Genomic DNA, 18,087 nt, shown 5'->3' on the forward strand with positions numbered 1-18,087 from the left:
ATACATTTTAGGCATCATGAGGATGTTTTTGCCCAAGACATAATGAGAACCAGGATAAGGTATTTAAGTTCAAAAGGACTTTGAATCATGATTTCTTTTGTTTCATAGGTTTCATAGACAATTAGGCAGTGTCATGACTTTATAAATTTTATTTTTTTAAAACTGCCTTTGGACCTTACAGTATAACCAGGCAGTTATATCTAAATTCTATATGATATTTTCATTATAACCTGCACGCAGCTGACAAATTAAGCTTAGGTTGATGTGGAACGTCACCAATTTTCTTAAATTATTAGCTTCAAACAGCGTCACAAGCTGAGAATTTAGAAAAGGTGGGAGGGTTTATAGCATGCATGGCTAATACAGCTTGTGCAGGGATTTTAATAGAGGAAACATCCTCCTTACAACTCTGAGGCATATACAAGCTGACATAAAGCATTAAAAGTTTCTTTGCACGTTTTCGACCTCAGCCCCCAGACTGAGGACTTTCAGCTGGGAGGACACAGTGAGTAATAGAGGAGTAGCAGCAGCTAGATCTAGACATCTCCATTCTTCCTAAAATATCCTCTCTGCTCTGTTTTTTTTTTTTTTTTTTTCCTCAGGAAGTAAGATATTATATTTTGAACCATCTAATTACTCCCGGTCCCTTCTTAGGAATGTCTGAAGAATCCTGATTTGGACGAGTTAGATGTGATAGAGAAATCCATTTGAGATATTTGCAACCCAAGGTTGGAGATGACAGACATGACATCACTGCTAAGGCTCACAGTCATGAGATTTTAATATTGCAGTGATGTCATGCTGCAAAAAGCCGTAACCTCAGTTCTGGCCTTTTTTGGAATGCCTCTTTATACGATACTGCAGATTGTAGCACTAGTGCGACATATTTAAAACCACTAACCCAAGTGTGTGTTGAAAAGGGATTGGGGGTGGTTTGGGAGTGGGATCTGATGTAATGAATATTATTTCTCATGAAATACTTTCCTGTTATCATCTGTTTTAAACAGTAATGTACTTTGGAATATCTAGCTTTTGATCTCAATGCAATGACTCTAAGTGTGTTTATAGAGAACTGCAGTTCATTTTAAGTGTTCTTTAAATGTTCTAAGCCATCCACAAATTAGTACTTTTCTTTTGTAATATACAATAAATACACAGCTAAAAATATTTCCGGTTTTGGCCAGTTAAAAGAGGCTCAAGGGGACATTTTTTGCAAATAGATCCTTACTTTGACAGATTATGAGTTTGTCTGCTGCTAGTCCAAGAGAATAAATAGTGTTAAGTGTTTAGGAATAATCACAATATACCCAATAAAAAAATAAATAAAAAAATCCAAATGACTGCGAAATAATTTGAATTTTAAAAGGAAGACAGTTTTACTTTGGTCCTTATCCTAGAGCTTTTTCTCTAATCAATAAGTATGATTTTAGTTTATTTTAATTATTTTTATGCAGTCTGTTCTGCTTTCACCTGGACAATTTAAAAAATGTTCCCCACATCTGATTGGATGTGGATCATCTATTGTCTGCAAAGCCTTTCCTGTTTTTTATCATGTGGGAAAGAAAACAAAAGAGAGCATTAAAAAGGCAGCCTGACAGAGAAGGACAAACAGAAGAATAAAAGCATTAAGTGAAAGTGTCAGGAAGAGATAAAAAGACAGTAAAGGCTGGCAGACAAGCAAAGAATAGAACACCAGAAAACCTTTAGACCTACCCGGCAAAGACAGGTTAAAAAAGGGATGCTGAGTGTAAAAGGAACTAAAAGATAAAACAGATTTGTCTATTTTTTCCAGACCTTAGACCTTGTATCTTCCTTTCTTCCAATGGTTTTTTTGTAGTTCTGTTGCTTAACTCGACTATTTCTATTTATTGTTTGTTTTGGACTGTGCTCTAATAATTATGCCTTGTCCCATAATTTGTGAAAAGGGCTGTTTTCGTTTCATGGAGAGTGAGGTAAAAGAAAGTAAGGGAGTCTATATCAGTCCAAAGAGATCAGTGTAGTACGTATGTCATTACATAAGTATAAGTAATTTTCTGGCACTAGCATCTGTATATTATTTGCGTAAATATATTGCAGTTGCACACATTATATAGTATGGGTTGCATCTCTCTGTTAGAAGGTTATATTTGAAGGAATTTTCCAACATTCTCCATTAGAGTAGGTAAGACTGCATTCTTTCCCTTGAAAACCTTGTTCTATTTTTGAATTAACTACTTTGACGCTGGTATTCTTGCAGCGGGGCAGAAACGGCAGAAGTTGCTTGTGGTATTTGAGGAGAAAAAACTCTAGTGTTCCAGAAATAAACACCAAACCTGTTTTAGAACCTCATCAGTCCAGCTCAGTTTCTTTCTCCCTCATCACGTGAATCGATGCTTGCTGTCCAGTTACTGATGAGCTGTTTATCTCTTAGATTTGTTGTCTTTTTTTTCCATTTAACTGAACTCATTGTATTTAAATCATGATACAGTAAAACAGGAGTAACCAAAAATTTCTGAGTCATACTCAAATTTTTTCTATAAATTATTATCTGGTTGCTATAGCGATGCTGTGTGAGTGTTGTTTCAATTGAAACTGAAGGCTGATTGTTAAATTATTATTGTAATTATTTGTTAATTATTTGTGATTATTTGTTAAATAGCGCAGTATTTAGAGAGTGCTCTGAATTGCCGTCAGAGGACTCAGAAAGCTTATGTTTTACCCACATGTAAAAATGTATTCTTAATTTGAAATAATTCACCCAATTTTTTTTTTTTTAGTTATGGAAATTTTCTTTTACTCACTACTGGTTGTAGCTGGGCTCCTGGAATCATGACATTAGCGAGCTGCATCTGTTGCGCCAACATGGCCATGTTTTTCTGCTGGATGAGGTTGTTCCTTCCATTGATCTCCAGCTGTGTCTTTAGGTGGGCAGGTGGGTGCAGGTACTTGCAATTCTCTCTAGAACAGCGTCCCTGGTGGGTTGGCACAGAGGAACAAGGTAGCAGGAGAAGACAAAGGAAAAGTGATTAACAGGATCCAGACCAATAAATTGCTGGCTGTCTTGGTAAGTGCTGCTTATCAGATAGAAAGACCTTGATCGAAGTTTTTGCCCACTATCCACCTGATATTTGGACCTACCTTGTCATCAGAAAACAAATCAGTGCTTACTTTGTTCTATTTTTGAGACCTGTTTCTTAAAAGGATATTTTGACAAATCCAAGATAAGAGATAAAGCCCTGCATAATCTAGTGTGAAAACTGTATTGTGGCGTTATAGTAATATAACTGTGGGAGCCAGCATTGTAACAGGTGCAGATCTTAAAGCAGATAGATTTAAATAACTTTTTTCTCTTGGCATTCAGTCCCTCTGTGGTGTAGTGCTCTGTAGTAAGTATTTCACTTGAATGTGAAAGATGTGGGATTGAATCCAGGATACATCCTACAGTATGGCATAGGGCATAAGAACTTTTTCATGGATATGGAATATGGTAACAGAAGACATTACAGCAGGCCAAGATTAAATATAAAAAAAAAATTATTTACTTCTAATATCTAGAAAAAATATTGACTTTGATCTAAAAATAACATGTACTGATGACTTGTAAGGTGCCTGCACACACATTTAATCCCCTTATTTATGTTGGGTGTTAAAAAGGCTAATATGTCTGCCCCTTGGGGGTGTCTCACCTTCCCCAGAACTCAGAACTCAGTTAACAAACACACCTCCATTTGCTCTAGAGAAGATCTTTACCTTAATGTGTGTGCAGTCCAGCACACCCATAGCAAATGTAGTCCACCTGTTCTAAAGTTTCTTGTGGTAAGAAGACATCGGTAACAGATGTTTCTGTTTTCGTGAAACCGAGTTGAGGTTTGATTAAACCAGGATGTCTTGAAAATCCAAGCTTAATTCCTTATCTTAAAGTTGTGAAACAGGCTTCTGCACTCAATGGAAAAAATAGAAATCTAGATAAGTCATTTTTTCTTAAAATAAGTACATTTGTTCTTGGATTGAGGAGGTAAAAGAGACATTTTGCCAACGGAACAAGACAATTTACACTTAAAATTAGAAAATACGATTGCATTGTCTTATTTGAAGTGTATGCTATCTGATGTTCTTACTTTAAGAGTAAAAATAATCATTCTATTGGCAAACTAGCTCATTTACAAACTCAAATTAAGGGTAAATATACTTAATATAAGTAATTTTTACTTATTTTTAGATCGTTTTTCCAGTGCAGAGCCATTGGCTACCACAGCAATTTATGCAAATCACTACTAGGAGAGAGAGTAACAGGCCTAAATTACTGCTCTGTCTGCTTTTGCTATGAAAATCTATCATGCAAAAAAAAAAAAGGGACTTTAAATGGCTCCAGAAACCCTGTAATACTTTTATTGTTTTATTTTTTATTTATGTAGAGTATTCATAGCCACACAACACTTACTTCTCTATCTTAATAGTAGATATTATTTGGGGAAAAAAAGCACAATAGCTCTTAAACATTTTTTATTCTCTTGAATTAAAGTTAGAAATATCAATCAAATTTTACAGATATTTTGTTGGACCAGCAAGAAGTATTACATAATTGCAAAGTGGGGAGAAATTTGCATCTTACTTTTCTTTTTACGGGGAAAAACCCTTAAAGCATGCCATGCATGTTCATCTCAACCAGACTGAATTAGACGGAGTGTAATTCTGTCTGGTAAACTGCTGTCGACTCTGGCCAGATCTGGCTGGACCAATCACAGCCCAGGAGGCAGGATTCTATGATGCATCACTCTCAGCAATTTTCTGCTAGCATTACAGAAAGATGGTAACTACAAAGGAGCAACATTTTAATGATGCCCCTTCTGTATCCTAAGTAAGATTGATATTACTTTAAAACCTCAGTAAGAGACAACTTTAGTGTGATTTCTTTTAAGAAGGAAGTTTTTGCTATTTTTGGCTTGATTCACATCCCAGATTATAAGATTACAAAAACAGCATGGTTGCTTGGAGTTTTGGCGTCACATCTGTAGCTACCTGATTGGTTCTCACCTGCAAAGTAGCTGAATCTCATTCAGACTGAATGCAAACTATCTACCAACAGCTATTTTCTAATCTTGCCAAATATTCTGAGTTGGATTAAGCTCTTCTAGTTAATTTATGTCAGAGTAGAGTCGCTTTTCCAAAATTTTGCTCCATTTACTTTCTCTTTTATTCTACAGTTTCTCTGTCCTTATAAAGCAAAGACATTTTTGTAGCATGGTGCTCCCACCACCATATTATCCTGTAAAGATGCCATGCTCTTGATGATGTAAAGTCTTATTTTTCTACTTGAACTTGTATATGCAAAAAAATGTATCTTGTTTTCATTTGTCAAAACCTATTGTTCTATATGTTTGGTATGTCCCCTGTATGGCTTATTGTAAAATTTAAATGGGATTTTTAATGACTGCTGTTTAAGATATTGCTGTTGCTACTTATTTGTAATGGCTAAATAAAGCCGCACAACGGATTTTGGCCTCGCAACAGAGGGTTGATTGAAATTCAAAAGAAAACAATTTTAATAATGTCATGTTGCAATCGTCCTTTGCTTAACCACCTTTGAGACTGTCAAACTAGATGCCGGATGTATTACAAAGCTCCATAAATGACCATCGATTACCTCCCGAATTACCCAAATGAGTTATGTGTCAATATTTGAGATCATTGCAGAAAAGAACAGGCTGGATCGATACATAACTGAAGCCCTTTGTGAAAGTGGCAGACGAAAACACACAAAACAGCAGTCTAACATTATTCCAGTGTCTATAGACAAAGCAGAGTATGTGTGTGTGCCAGGGTGCTCACTGTTGTGGGTGATTATATTCATCCAGCAGCCTAGGAGAACATAGAGAGTGTAATTTACACTCTCATAATACCTGTTCTTTCAAATACTCCCCCAGATAGGTGTAATATCTTAGATGTCTCCTCTTCTTTTTATCCGTCGTACTCTCCCTCTGTTTTTTATTGTTCCATTCTTTCTGCTTCAAACAAATCAATATTCTGAGTCCTGATATTTACTCTCCTCCTTATGACTACAGATCAGTGAAACTGCAGTGCTGCTGTAATCCATTCGGCAAATATGAAAAAGGTGCCGGGGTGCTACTATGGTCCGTTCTTCCTGTAGCAATTTCTTTAGATTGAACTCACCAGCATTTGCAAGCAATACTGTTTTCTAATAAAAAAATATTTCTGAAAAGGATCCGAGGTCAGCCCGGTGACAACACCACAGTGCCACCTCTCATGAGGAATAAGGGATGTACCCTTCATGCAGCTGCTTATCTTGGTGAGATTAACTGCAACTTACTGAAACCCACTATAACAACTGCTTTCAAAACACATCCACTCCAACTCCTCTTTTATTCCATATACTTCTCTTTCCTCCTGCATTCTGTTCCATTTCAATCTTTCTTATCTGCACTTACAATTTCTATGTGCTGCATATTCTGCCTAGCTACAGCTGCACAGAGACTTTCGTATTGGAGAACAGCTGTTTGTCAAGGGTTCTATCAACGTTTTCATTGGCTGGGAACTGAGAGGCACAATATTCCCAGCCTGCCTCCTAGCCTCGAGGCACACATTAACAGAGCCAAGCATGGCTCATCCCTGTGTGCCTCTGACTATTGATCAGAGGTAATTGGTAAATGTCTTTTGATTTTCAGAGTACATTCCCTCTGGCTGACTACACTTAAGCATGTCATCTCCTGAATGTGTTTGTCTGTGGGTATCTAGGCACAACTTACTGTTACATAAAAGTCCTCCATGCGCATTCGTAAGCTCCATTTAGCAAGTTAAAACAAAACTTTTTTGTAAAGGCATGATAGAAACAACCACTCCAAGAACATTCTGTAATGTAACTCATCAGTCTATGTATTAAAATTTAGTGCAAAGATAGACAAAATGATACATATATCTATATTAAATATATATACATATATGAGACAGAGAGAATCATGAAAGGTTTTATTAATGGAGTTATGTGAAATATTATGCTTTGTCTTAAAGCAATAAAAGAAAAAAAACTAGATAAATTAATTAGATAAAATCATATTAATTAAAAAATGTTGACAGCACACTTACTGGATATTGTTAAAACATATGTTCTTATACCAAACTCATTAAAATCTGTTTACTGTATGTATCAAAGCCGACCAAAAGTAAAGGGAGAATTTCATGTTTCAGCTCATTTCTCTCTTCACCAGTCACCAAACAATGACTTCCAAAAAGATTTTTAGATTTTGATGTATAAAGCCACAGGACATATTTCTTATGAAAGAGTCATTATTCACCGCTTAGAGCATAGCAGTGTTGAAGTTATAATGTCTTTAAATGTCTCCTCTCTCCGCTGTTGATTTTTTAGGTACAATGACATCCATCATTGTTTAACGCAGAAAGTGCAGTCATTTTCCAAATTCTGCCTGGAGTGTAGCCTAAATGCTTGATCATATCCTTTTGATGACAGCCTTCAGCCTTATCTTAGGCAAGTAGAAAGTAATATATTTATAGCAAGATTATTTTTTTCAGTTTTACAGAACTTTTCAGCCTATGGTCCCGAAGGACTATTAAACTTGTTCCAACTGCTGGCATAAAACATGAAACACATACTGTGTGGGTTATACGAAATTATGCAATTCTAAACATGTGTTGTTCATGTGTCATCTTTAGATCTGACAGTAACAAGAAATAACAGTAACAGGAAAAGTCATATTAAACTAAAAATCTTGGTTCTGCTTGTCCTTTTTTGCAGGTATAGGATTTTTGCTAGTTCATGAACATTTTGATCAGAATGTTATTGATCTTTAAATTGTCTTTCTGTTTCAACTATCATGTGTTGCAGGGCTTCTGTCTGAGAATACATTCACACATAAGCTTAAGGTTTATGACAATTACTGCCAGTGATGGAAATGTCCAGGCATTTGTCTCTCCTTTTCTTGTACCTGTCCAACTATTTAAACAGTGTCATTGAAAGTTAATCGTGGGCCTGTCTAATGCCACAGTTTGGCGATGGTTTGCAAGTGCCAGACTTTTAAGTTGACTCTGTTCTGCCATAAACTATCTGTCATCCCGTGACACCATAATGTGCCAACACTACTAGCATTTGTCTTCCACACATTCTCCCAATTGTCCCATTTTCTTATTATCTTGTCTTATTAAATTGCCTACTAAGAATTGGTTTCCAACTTCTTCAGATACTGTCCCTAAAGATGGAGAAAAGCTATATTAGGAGTCATTATCAAATTGTTTTGAAGCCATTTGTTAATTTGTCATTTACTATCATATGTTATCCTTACAGAATAAACAGCATATGTGTTTGAGTCCTTACCAGACACCTTGTCTTGCTATAGTTTGGAATAAATTTCAAAATAGATTAATTCTTTGCTTGAACATGTGTCTGTTTCTTTGGCTCAGTTAGCAGCAATGTCTCATATCAGTGTGCATTTGTACAATATGTTCACATTTTTATTAAAGAGATGGAAAAAAATAGAAGCATAATACCTCCCCCAGCAGTTATTCTGCTTGAGCTTTATTACCAGTAAGCCTTTCACATTAAGTGCAGTGTTAACATATAGGTAAAAATGTTTGTTTTACATATTTGTTTGAACTATCACCATGTCCTGATAGCAGAATATGAAGGCTAAGCAACTTTATTTATATAGCACATTTCAGTGGTAAAATGCTGTAGATGAGAAAAAATAAGAAAAACAAAATGATAGAGGTAACACAAAGACATACAGACAATAAAAGTGAATAATAAAAATAAGATGAATATAATAACAGAAAAGAAGCTAAAAGGACTTGAAACTTAACTGATAATATTTTGATAGCAAGGTCAAAGACCCCTCTAAACAATTATGTTTTGAATCTCAATTTTTAAACCATCTGAGGTTTTCAGCAGTTTTACAGTTTCTGAAAGTTTAACCTAGTTTAGTGGAGCATAAGAACTAAATCCTGCTTCACCGTGTTTGGTTCTGGTTTTAAGTATGCAGACGAGACTTGAGCCACAGGATCTGAGGTGTATGGGTGGTTGATACATGGATGGCAAGTCTATTATGTATTTTGAAGCTAAGCCATTCAATGATTTATGGCTGTTGAACAATGACTACATTGCAGCTGAGAACAAGAAGGAAAGACCTGGAAGGACTGCCTGTTTCAAATTTCATTTCATAAAATCTCTTTTACTCAACCTCTTTGCACTTCTTCTGCACCCAGTGATTGACTATTTGCGGATTAAATCACCTGCTTTCAATGCCATTTTCCACTTGCCCCCTAAATATATACTGTGTTTATTGCTGCTAATTTGTCCAAGCTGGATACTTCCATTTACTGCTCCCTTGATTCTGTTTCTTCAGCTGTTTCTTCCATGTTAGTTCCAGGTTCTAGTAATGTACATTCATGGCAACTTTGTGAGTCTGTTTTTCATTTCCAGAGGCTCTTTTCCTCACCTCTCTGCCTCTGGCTCTGACTGAATTTGTTTATATTTCAACCAAACCTGAAATGTTATCCAGGGTGGCATCAATTCATGTTTTGAACCCATTTGAAACTGATGTCTTCAGCAGTCAATAGACATGAGGTACAGGAAGGTATACAGTATAATGGACAAGATATGAATCCATCATAGAAACAGAATCACATGTGGGCACACTTATTTGAATAAAGATGTCCTAATAATTCAATGTACTTTTTGTTTATGTTGTTTTAGAAAGTTGGAGAGAAGAGGTGAAAGTCTCAGGCATTGTTAAAGAGGACATCAAATTTCAGACAAATATTCTGCTAGGATTTATACCCAGAACAGGCAGCTAGAAGCAAACCCATGGTTCAGCCATTATAAAAACCTTATATATTGTTTCCTCAAAATAAACATGATTTTAAACTTGACTTCTGAAGGGAAAATTAACAAATAAAATCTCATGAATAGATACATTTAGTAAAAAAGACAAATAAAAACATGTTGACCATTTTTAAGTCCTCTATTGTTCTTACAATAAAAATAATTTTCAAAGACTCTTTTAATTCAACAATATACAAAATAATTATGTCACCTGAAAGGCGAGTATTCCTGTTACCTCATATTTTCTACTCACTGTCTACAGTCTCCTTTAACCCTACAGAGCATTGAAAAGCTGTTAATATTGACAGCACTATTTTGTCCCATTATCTGATAAAATGCCACCATCGGTGAGTTTGTAAAATTACAAGCAGAAATCTGTTACAGAGTCTTCAAGTGTAAATGTTGTCATCTGATAGGAGGTAATGGACCCGGAGGTAATGTGCAGACAGCTATGTTACGCTAAAGGTATGTCAAAAATGTTCTCTCTATTTTTGTTGCTTTTTCACAGATTTTTCACCCCTTATATCTTACGACAACATACTATTCTACTGACTATCTTAAGAAATGAACCAAAGGGAGAGGTGGGTTTAAATATCTAAACCTAGAATTAGAATTAGATAGCTTCTAACAAAAATATAAATTGTTTTTTTTTTCCAGGATGGTGCCAAAGTCAAAAGCTCCATACAACTTTCAAGGGTGTCTTAAACTGATATATTTTTACTTTCTGGCTTTGTATGATCAACAGGTGATCAACTTAAGTGACCTCTAAGTTGTAATTAATTGAGAATAGATAATCTTAAAGTAAACTGGGTTTGAATTAATCAAATTCTCATACTTTACATACCATCTATACTGTAATAAATGACCAGAGTCCTAAACCTTTTAAGAAACAGGGAAATATCCTGTAACAAAGTGAAACACAAGCTAAGAGATACATAATCCTTCAAGAGAAATCGACTGTTTGGATTCTAGCCTAGAATTCAGTGTCAGTTAAACTGCTTTATATTTGGTGTTTTACACAGATTATGTTTAATAAAACAACAGTATAAACAATAAGGAAATAGCAAAGTGTTTGATCCAATTTAAAAAGTTTAATGGTATCTAACGGCTTAATCAAACTCTTAATTTAACAAGGGCTTTATTAATCAAAGAAAAGATTAACTATCTAAAGATAATTGTGAGAGAATGAAATATGGTTCTACTTTAAGTGTTTTAGGAATTTATGAAGTTTCTGCTCCTTAAAGGAAATAGCTGTCAAATTCAGATTCTCTGTGTCTTTTGTATAAACATTGCCTGGTACTTGCACATTTTACCACACATAGTTTCTGTTTAATTGAGAAAGTAATTATTTGTTAAATGAAATATATGGTAAATGTACTTATATAGCGCCTTTTTTCAAGTCAGGAGACTTGACCAAAGCGCTTTACACTACATTCATTCACCCATTCACACACACACACACTGATGGTGACAAGCTACATTGTAACCACAGCTGCCCTGGGGCTCACTGACAGAAGTGCGGCTGCTGCACACTGGTGCCACGAGGCCCTCTGACCAACATCAGTTGACAATGCCGGTGAAGCGTCTTGCCCAACGACACTGAAAGTCTGAGCCGGGGCTTGAACCGTCAATCCTTCGACTTTAGGGCAAACTCCTACATCCAACGCCACTGTCGCCCTATATAGGTTGTCTTTGAATTCCTAAAGTGGCGTTGGAGGTGGTTTTATCTCATAATCTTGTCCATTAAATAAGATTAGGATTTATTTAAAGTACAAAATTAATATTACTGTGCTTTTAAAAGGAAATTTGAAATTATATCCCACCAGGGGTAGCTTCAATAAAAAAAAAATCACTAAGCATGCAATTATTTATTTATGATGTGCCATAAGTAACGTAGAAGAAGTTGGCATTTTGCAAATGGAGAAAAGTAGGAAAATGCAAAATCTCTAAGAAAAGAGGGATTTTGGCTTTGATCCGTAATGTGCAAGTCACTCATTTTTGTCTGTAAAATGTTCATATCTGGCCTTTGTTTAGCTGTATGTTGGCCTTTGTTATGCCTGTTGGCACATAAGCTGCATGCTTCAAGTAAACAGTTAATACATATAAACTATTTCTATTTAAAAACATGTGATGGGATTGGGTGTATTGGTGTTTTAGTCGGTCTCCTGCAAAATTACTTATTTAGTCTTACCTGTACGTAAGTAATTGTTGAATGACAGATGCAGCTCACCCTGCAACCAGAGAGTTGCCAATCCAAACCCCAGCTCTTACTTTCTCAGTTGTTGCCTCTCTTGTCCTTGGGCAAGACACTTCACCTGCATCGCCTGCTGATGGAAGTCAGAGGGCCTGGTAACATCAGCTTTGTTTCTGTCAGTGAGCCCCAGAACAGCTGTGTCTACAATGTAGCTCAACACCATCAATGTGTATGTGAATGGTTGAATGTCTGAATGTAGTGTGAAGCACTTTGGAATCTCCTGACTTAAAAAAAGGCACTATATACTGTAAGTACACAGAGATAGTCAGTCATAGAATCTTAGTAGAAACCAATCTGTAAGGGAGAGAACGTTTTTTTCACCAGGAGGTTCTTACTGTTCGTTTACTGAAGCTCTGAGGCTGTCGAGCTGCAACAGAGACACACAATCTTAATGTTGTTGCATCGTTAACCTGCTACAAAGCCTAGCAAGAGGTGGGAAAAAAGAAAAAAGCTGGGGGAAAATCCATGCTCACACTTCACTAAACTGTGTGCTTAATTTTACAATCTAGGCACAAGAATTGCAAGACTGAGTACAGTTTGGGCAATCAGTGCATGCTTCAATAAACTGTGTGCTAATATGCACTCAGTGACATATGTAAGGTTTTATACCCATGTAATATAAATAGTCACATTGCTAGCTCTGAAGTGTGCTAATTAAAAGATCCCAGTGCTTTAAATGTATAAATGACATCAGATTGACTAAATATATAGCAAGTGTGGTCCATGCCTCCAAACTCTTGACAGTTGTCTTTAATCTGTGTGCAAGGATTTGAAAAACCTAGCACTTTTAATTAAACCATGAACACAGGGTGGACAAATGTATTCTATCCATGTTCATTGACTGTCAAACTAGGAGAACAGTTTAGCAACCTATGTCTCCCGATTCAAAGACCAAGAGCACAGTTTAGTAATCAGTGCGCAGAAATAGATTGCAAAACTGAGCCAAAAGTTTAATAATGTCTGAGCACAGATTTTGACCTGCTTCGTTTTTTTTCACCCAAGTGCACATATTACTAAACTGTGGTCTCGGCTTTGCCATTCTTACGCCTGTAAGATTCTGAAAATAAAACCCACAGCAGAGGCGAAGTCAAGGGCACCAGTGTTCAGACAAAAACAATCCTGGAAAGCTTTAAAAACAGAAAGACAATGAGAGGCAGACAGAGACACTCTCACACACAATGTGTTTTCCCTGTTGATATCAATCAAAGCTGTCTGTGAATGTGATTTCATCACTGACACTGAAGGTGTATTCTCGAAAGAATTGAATAACATTTACTTTTCAGTAGTCTTCTGTGTGTTCACACCCACTGATGCAAAATGATCTTTTAATCTTCCCCAACAAATTACACATTATGACTAAAACCACATAATCCATTTTTTCTGATCTTTCTCTCTCTTCTTTTGTGCTCTCTGTGTCTGACCAGTGTGACAGCTATGGAGCAATAGTCTGGATGTCCCAAATGCTGGTGCATTATTAATTATCTCCCGGCAGCTCTGCCTCTCTGCCCTGCTTGCAAAGGCACACTTCAGTCGACTAAGAGCGGTCTGGATAAGGGCTGTGATGGGAATAAAAAGCATAGGTGTTTGCACACACATACATACACATACTCACACTGGCATGGTAACTGCTTAGCTAAAGGTTCCTCTTGGCAAGCATAAGTAAGGTACATTACGACATCAAACATGGCACAAAGACAAGCTTGTCTGAGGACAGTCAGTGCTCCCAGACAGGACAATAATACGAAAAACCTCATAAAGTCTAATATAGCTATTTCTATAAATGAATACAGTCCAGCTTTGATGCCACAGAAAATCACAGAAAACATGCTTCTCTTTGGCTTGTCCTTCATCTTTTGTCTGTGCCAATACAAGATGTCTGCAAGTCAGATGATAAGTTTCAAATAGCTGATCAAATCAGGCACATCCGCAATGCATCATTATAATAACGTAAATCAGTTAATGACGTTAAAAATCTTATTTTTAACAAGGGAGAGGGACCGCTGGGACGTCAAAGATAGATACATGGACAGAAGACTCACTGTGAACACCCAAGGTGAAATTACATAGAGTAAAAAATGTCTCAATCATAAAGCAGTGAATAGGTTCACAATCAAATGCTGGTCCAGTAAATCTGGTACATGCTGCAAATGACACACCGCCTGAGAAAAGCTTTTAGCTATAGTGCTCAATTAGTCCAAAGACCAATTACAGCCCCAACTGCTCCACTTAGCCTGGCAGAGTTAGCATGTTTAGGGTGGTTGTGGGTACAAAATCGTTATCCCAGAAAGCTAATGATTGGGCAAAATCATTAACCATAATGGCTAATGACATAACTCTTACACAGCGGAGCTTAACTATTTTAGATTTGTATTCTAGCTTCATATGCTATTGCTTGTATTGTTGTTCATTATGTTTGGTCTATTTGAAAAATTATTTTATTGATCCTATTTTCAACAGTCAAGGCTGTAGGAGGAAGTTGAAGTAGAAGTTTTAAGGGATAAGTCAGAGTCCTGGTTGAAACCTTTAAGGGCATCTCCAACTTCAGGCATCTTTACAGTGCCAGTCCAACACAAGTCTTTAATCCTGTGGAGGTTACTTTTTAGTTCATTATCAATTTGCTACACAAATTGATAATGAGCAACCCCATCAAATCACAAGTCTTTGACAACAATTCAGAACCAAATGCAAAATCCTCATTGAAAGGAAAATCAAAGTCAAGTATCGTTTCTTTAAGGGGTTGTTATTGGCTAATTTCCAAATCCTTAGAGAACAAGCCAAAGTCAAAACTAAAGTACTAAAATCTTCTGAATATAGTTCCAAGGTTATAAATGGGCAAGTCCAAGTCAAGTTCAATTTCTTTGTGTATTTTTGCAGAGAATAACTTGTTTCATTGTTTAAAGCATAGGTCTTCAACAGGGGGTTTGTGACCCCTAGGAGGTCCACGGAGGTACTGCATGGGGGTCGTGAAAGTTTTGGTTGATAACTCTCTTTTTTTAATATTCCCCCCTGCAATTTTTCCACTAATTGAAAAGTCTTTAAATCCACATAAACATGAATTAAACACACTGTAGTAAACAGATAAATTGAGGCAGAAGATGTCTTTCAGTCATCAATGCACACATTCAGCAACACACAGGAGCTCTTTTAAGCTGGGCACCGTTTCATTCACAACACCTGTCCCATCAACCAGGAATCAGAATCAGAAATACTTTAGTAATCCCAGGGAGAAATCACTTCCGTTACATGACTCCATCTGTAATAGAGTGACTATAGGACTAGTTTTATATAACACAATTTCATTCAGTATATATAATTAGGGGGTCCCCACTCTATCTCGCCATCAGTTTGGGGGTCCTTGTCCTGGAAAACGTTGAAGACCCATGCTTTAAAGTAATTATTTTTTTCTCACCATCGTCTAGCAGAACCAACATATTTTCATTCCCACCTTGTCACCTGTCCCAGTATGTGACACGCACAAATATATATTTTTTGTTAAACATAATCTTATAATATATTAACATAAAACTTTTCGTTTATCATATTAATATTTAATTGCAAAATATAGAACTTTGCATATATTTCATCCAGTTTGAGCTCAGTTTAAATAGTTTCTCTTCTGAATAAATATGTGTAATCTAAATGAAAGGTAATTTTAGAATTTGTTTTGGTCTTTTAAAGGGTTGAGACATGTAAGAGATTATTGTGATATTATCTCTGACTCATCTTTCATGTGATTAAAATTAGCTCTAAGGAGCCTCCCATTCATTCAAACAACAGCTGTCTGAGCTGTGGTCCGATCCAAGATGGCAGCCCTCCAGGCACGTCGGCAGCTACCGACAGCAACCAATGAGGCGTCTAAGTATATAATGTCTATGTGTATAATCACCAAATGTTACTTTCCTTCCGTTGTAGTTTTATATTTCCATTGTGGCTTTTATATATCTGTTGTGGCTTTTATATTTCCCTTGTGGCCTTTGTGTTGCGGATTTTGCATTTGTGTTGCAGCTTTTACATTTATGTTGCAGCTTTTGTATTTGAGTTGTAGCTTTTGTATTAGTGTTGACACCTCTGAGCCACCCTCTGTATGCACTTCCAACTTATTTGTTGTAAAAGCGGAGACAAAATAATTAGGAAAAATAATGTCAATTTATGCTTGAAGCCCAAAAAAAAGTGGTCATAATATAATTTACAAAACCACCGATCCACACCAGACATTTACCAAAGAATCCACCTCCACCCAGTACCCGACGTGCTCTTAATTTCTCAAAATAATGGGAGGGTCTAACAATTAACAACGTAATCTAAACATTTCCAAACATAACAAATTTATTACAAAGTTTGGTTTTTAAATGAACTTAAATACATTTTAACTACCCAAAGAACAAACTAAATTCTTAGAAACCACAAACTCCAAAAATTTTCATAAATGGCCACAAGTAGATTAAAATGTATATTTGAATATAGATTTATATTATTTTATATGCATTTATCTATCATCCATTATTAGCTTAATCTCTGCTACAATTATGTTTATACATAACTGTATCTTAGTTTTGCTTTTGGTCTAACACATTTTGGGCATTCACTATAGTTAAAAAAAAAATACTTTCAAGTTAAACCAATAATTTCTAGTACATTTGTGTTTCTGTTCTTTATAAAGAGGGTCCCAACATAAAAATATATGTTAAAACTTTTTTTAAACCTTACAAAAGGAGATCCCAGAGATATAAAACGTATCTAAAAGAAATGTATTAATTGAATTTTCACAAAGATGAAAGCCTTTTTACATCTGTGTAGACTTGTTGGTCTTAGAGGGATAATCTTCTTTCTACTGTAACCCATTGTTTAGTATTCTGTCAGTGAATTAGGCATTACAGGGACTGCAATGCCTAATTCACTAATTAAATAGAAAATGTATAGAACCACAAGTAGAAACTGCTTGTATTTCTGTACATTTCAAAGGAATGCTTTGAGGCCTGACCTTTACGTAATCTGTAACCTGCTACAGCATTATAATGACACAAAGACATCTAGTTTGTCCTTTCTCTTTTGTAGTTGAATGGCTTCAAAGTCATATGCATGTTATTAACCAAGAAGCATTAAAAGTCATTTATCATTCCTTTAGAGATTCAGCCATTTCCTAATATAAGTTGGCAAGACCTTGAGAAAATCAGCTAGGGAAATCTAGTTATAAAGTATAAACAACATGTTAATGAAAAAGAAGAGACAGCTTCGTTCAACTATCAAGACTGAACCGAATATTTTCTTTAGCCAATACTAACTCACTAATGCAAAATTACTTCAGTTTTTACCAACTGCAGACAGGTTGTTTAACAACTGTACATAATGCCAAGCCTGTTTTAATATTTTGTGAAGCTTTTCAATCAATTGGTTAAAAAAAAGGGAACAGCTTTATTTTCTTTTGTACACATGAATTACTATTTGTTTGCAACATATTTATTTAACATATGGCAATGTATCAAACTTGAATTATGGATAAAAAGGTTTACATTTGCAATTCAGTCAACCATTTGACTGATACATGCTGTAGAAAGTTAGGAGTATCTTTCTATCAACGGTATTTAACACCTCAAATGTCTGTAATCTGTATTCTCTTATTTAATCCTCACACTTTATCCTATTTCCTATTAAATCTATTTTTATGCTTGAAATTCATACAAAAAAAATGATTATATTTATAAACTAATATATTTGTTATGTACTGATAAACACCTAAATTGCTTAAAATCCTGACATATATAATGCAGTGCGCATGCGCGAAAGCAGCATGCTGCAGTTACACCGCTCCTGTTACGCTTTTAACTTTCGTATTTTTATCTTTTTTTGATTGCTCTTATTTTTTCACAGTGACTCTGTGAAGTACTATCCTCTATAATGAGGTATTTTTCGGGGAGTTTCTGTGCTTTTTTGTGCTGTTTTTATCATGCCGCTCCCACCGGGACACACTGCCTTTGTTTACTCCAGAGAACAGCTGATCGCTCTA

At 35.8% G+C, this 18,087-nt stretch overlaps 1 protein-coding gene across 7 annotated transcripts in view; it reads right to left on the bottom strand.

Moving 5' to 3' along the window:
- mbnl1 (muscleblind like splicing regulator 1) overlaps nt 1–18,087 on the bottom strand; it is a 96,654-nt gene that overhangs the window by 23,628 nt on the left and 54,939 nt on the right. For all 7 annotated transcript variants that reach the window (XM_015370285.1, XM_015370291.1, XM_015370288.1 and 4 more), the window contains exon 3: nt 2,781–2,951. In XM_015370285.1, coding sequence (XP_015225771.1) covers nt 2,781–2,951 — 171 coding nt within the window. The remainder of the gene's footprint in view (nt 1–2,780; nt 2,952–18,087) is intronic.

Source organism: Cyprinodon variegatus, unplaced genomic scaffold (assembly GCF_000732505.1).
Source record: "Cyprinodon variegatus isolate N-32 unplaced genomic scaffold, C_variegatus-1.0 Scaffold44, whole genome shotgun sequence".
In the NCBI taxonomy this organism is placed as follows: Eukaryota; Metazoa; Chordata; class Actinopteri; order Cyprinodontiformes; family Cyprinodontidae; genus Cyprinodon; species Cyprinodon variegatus.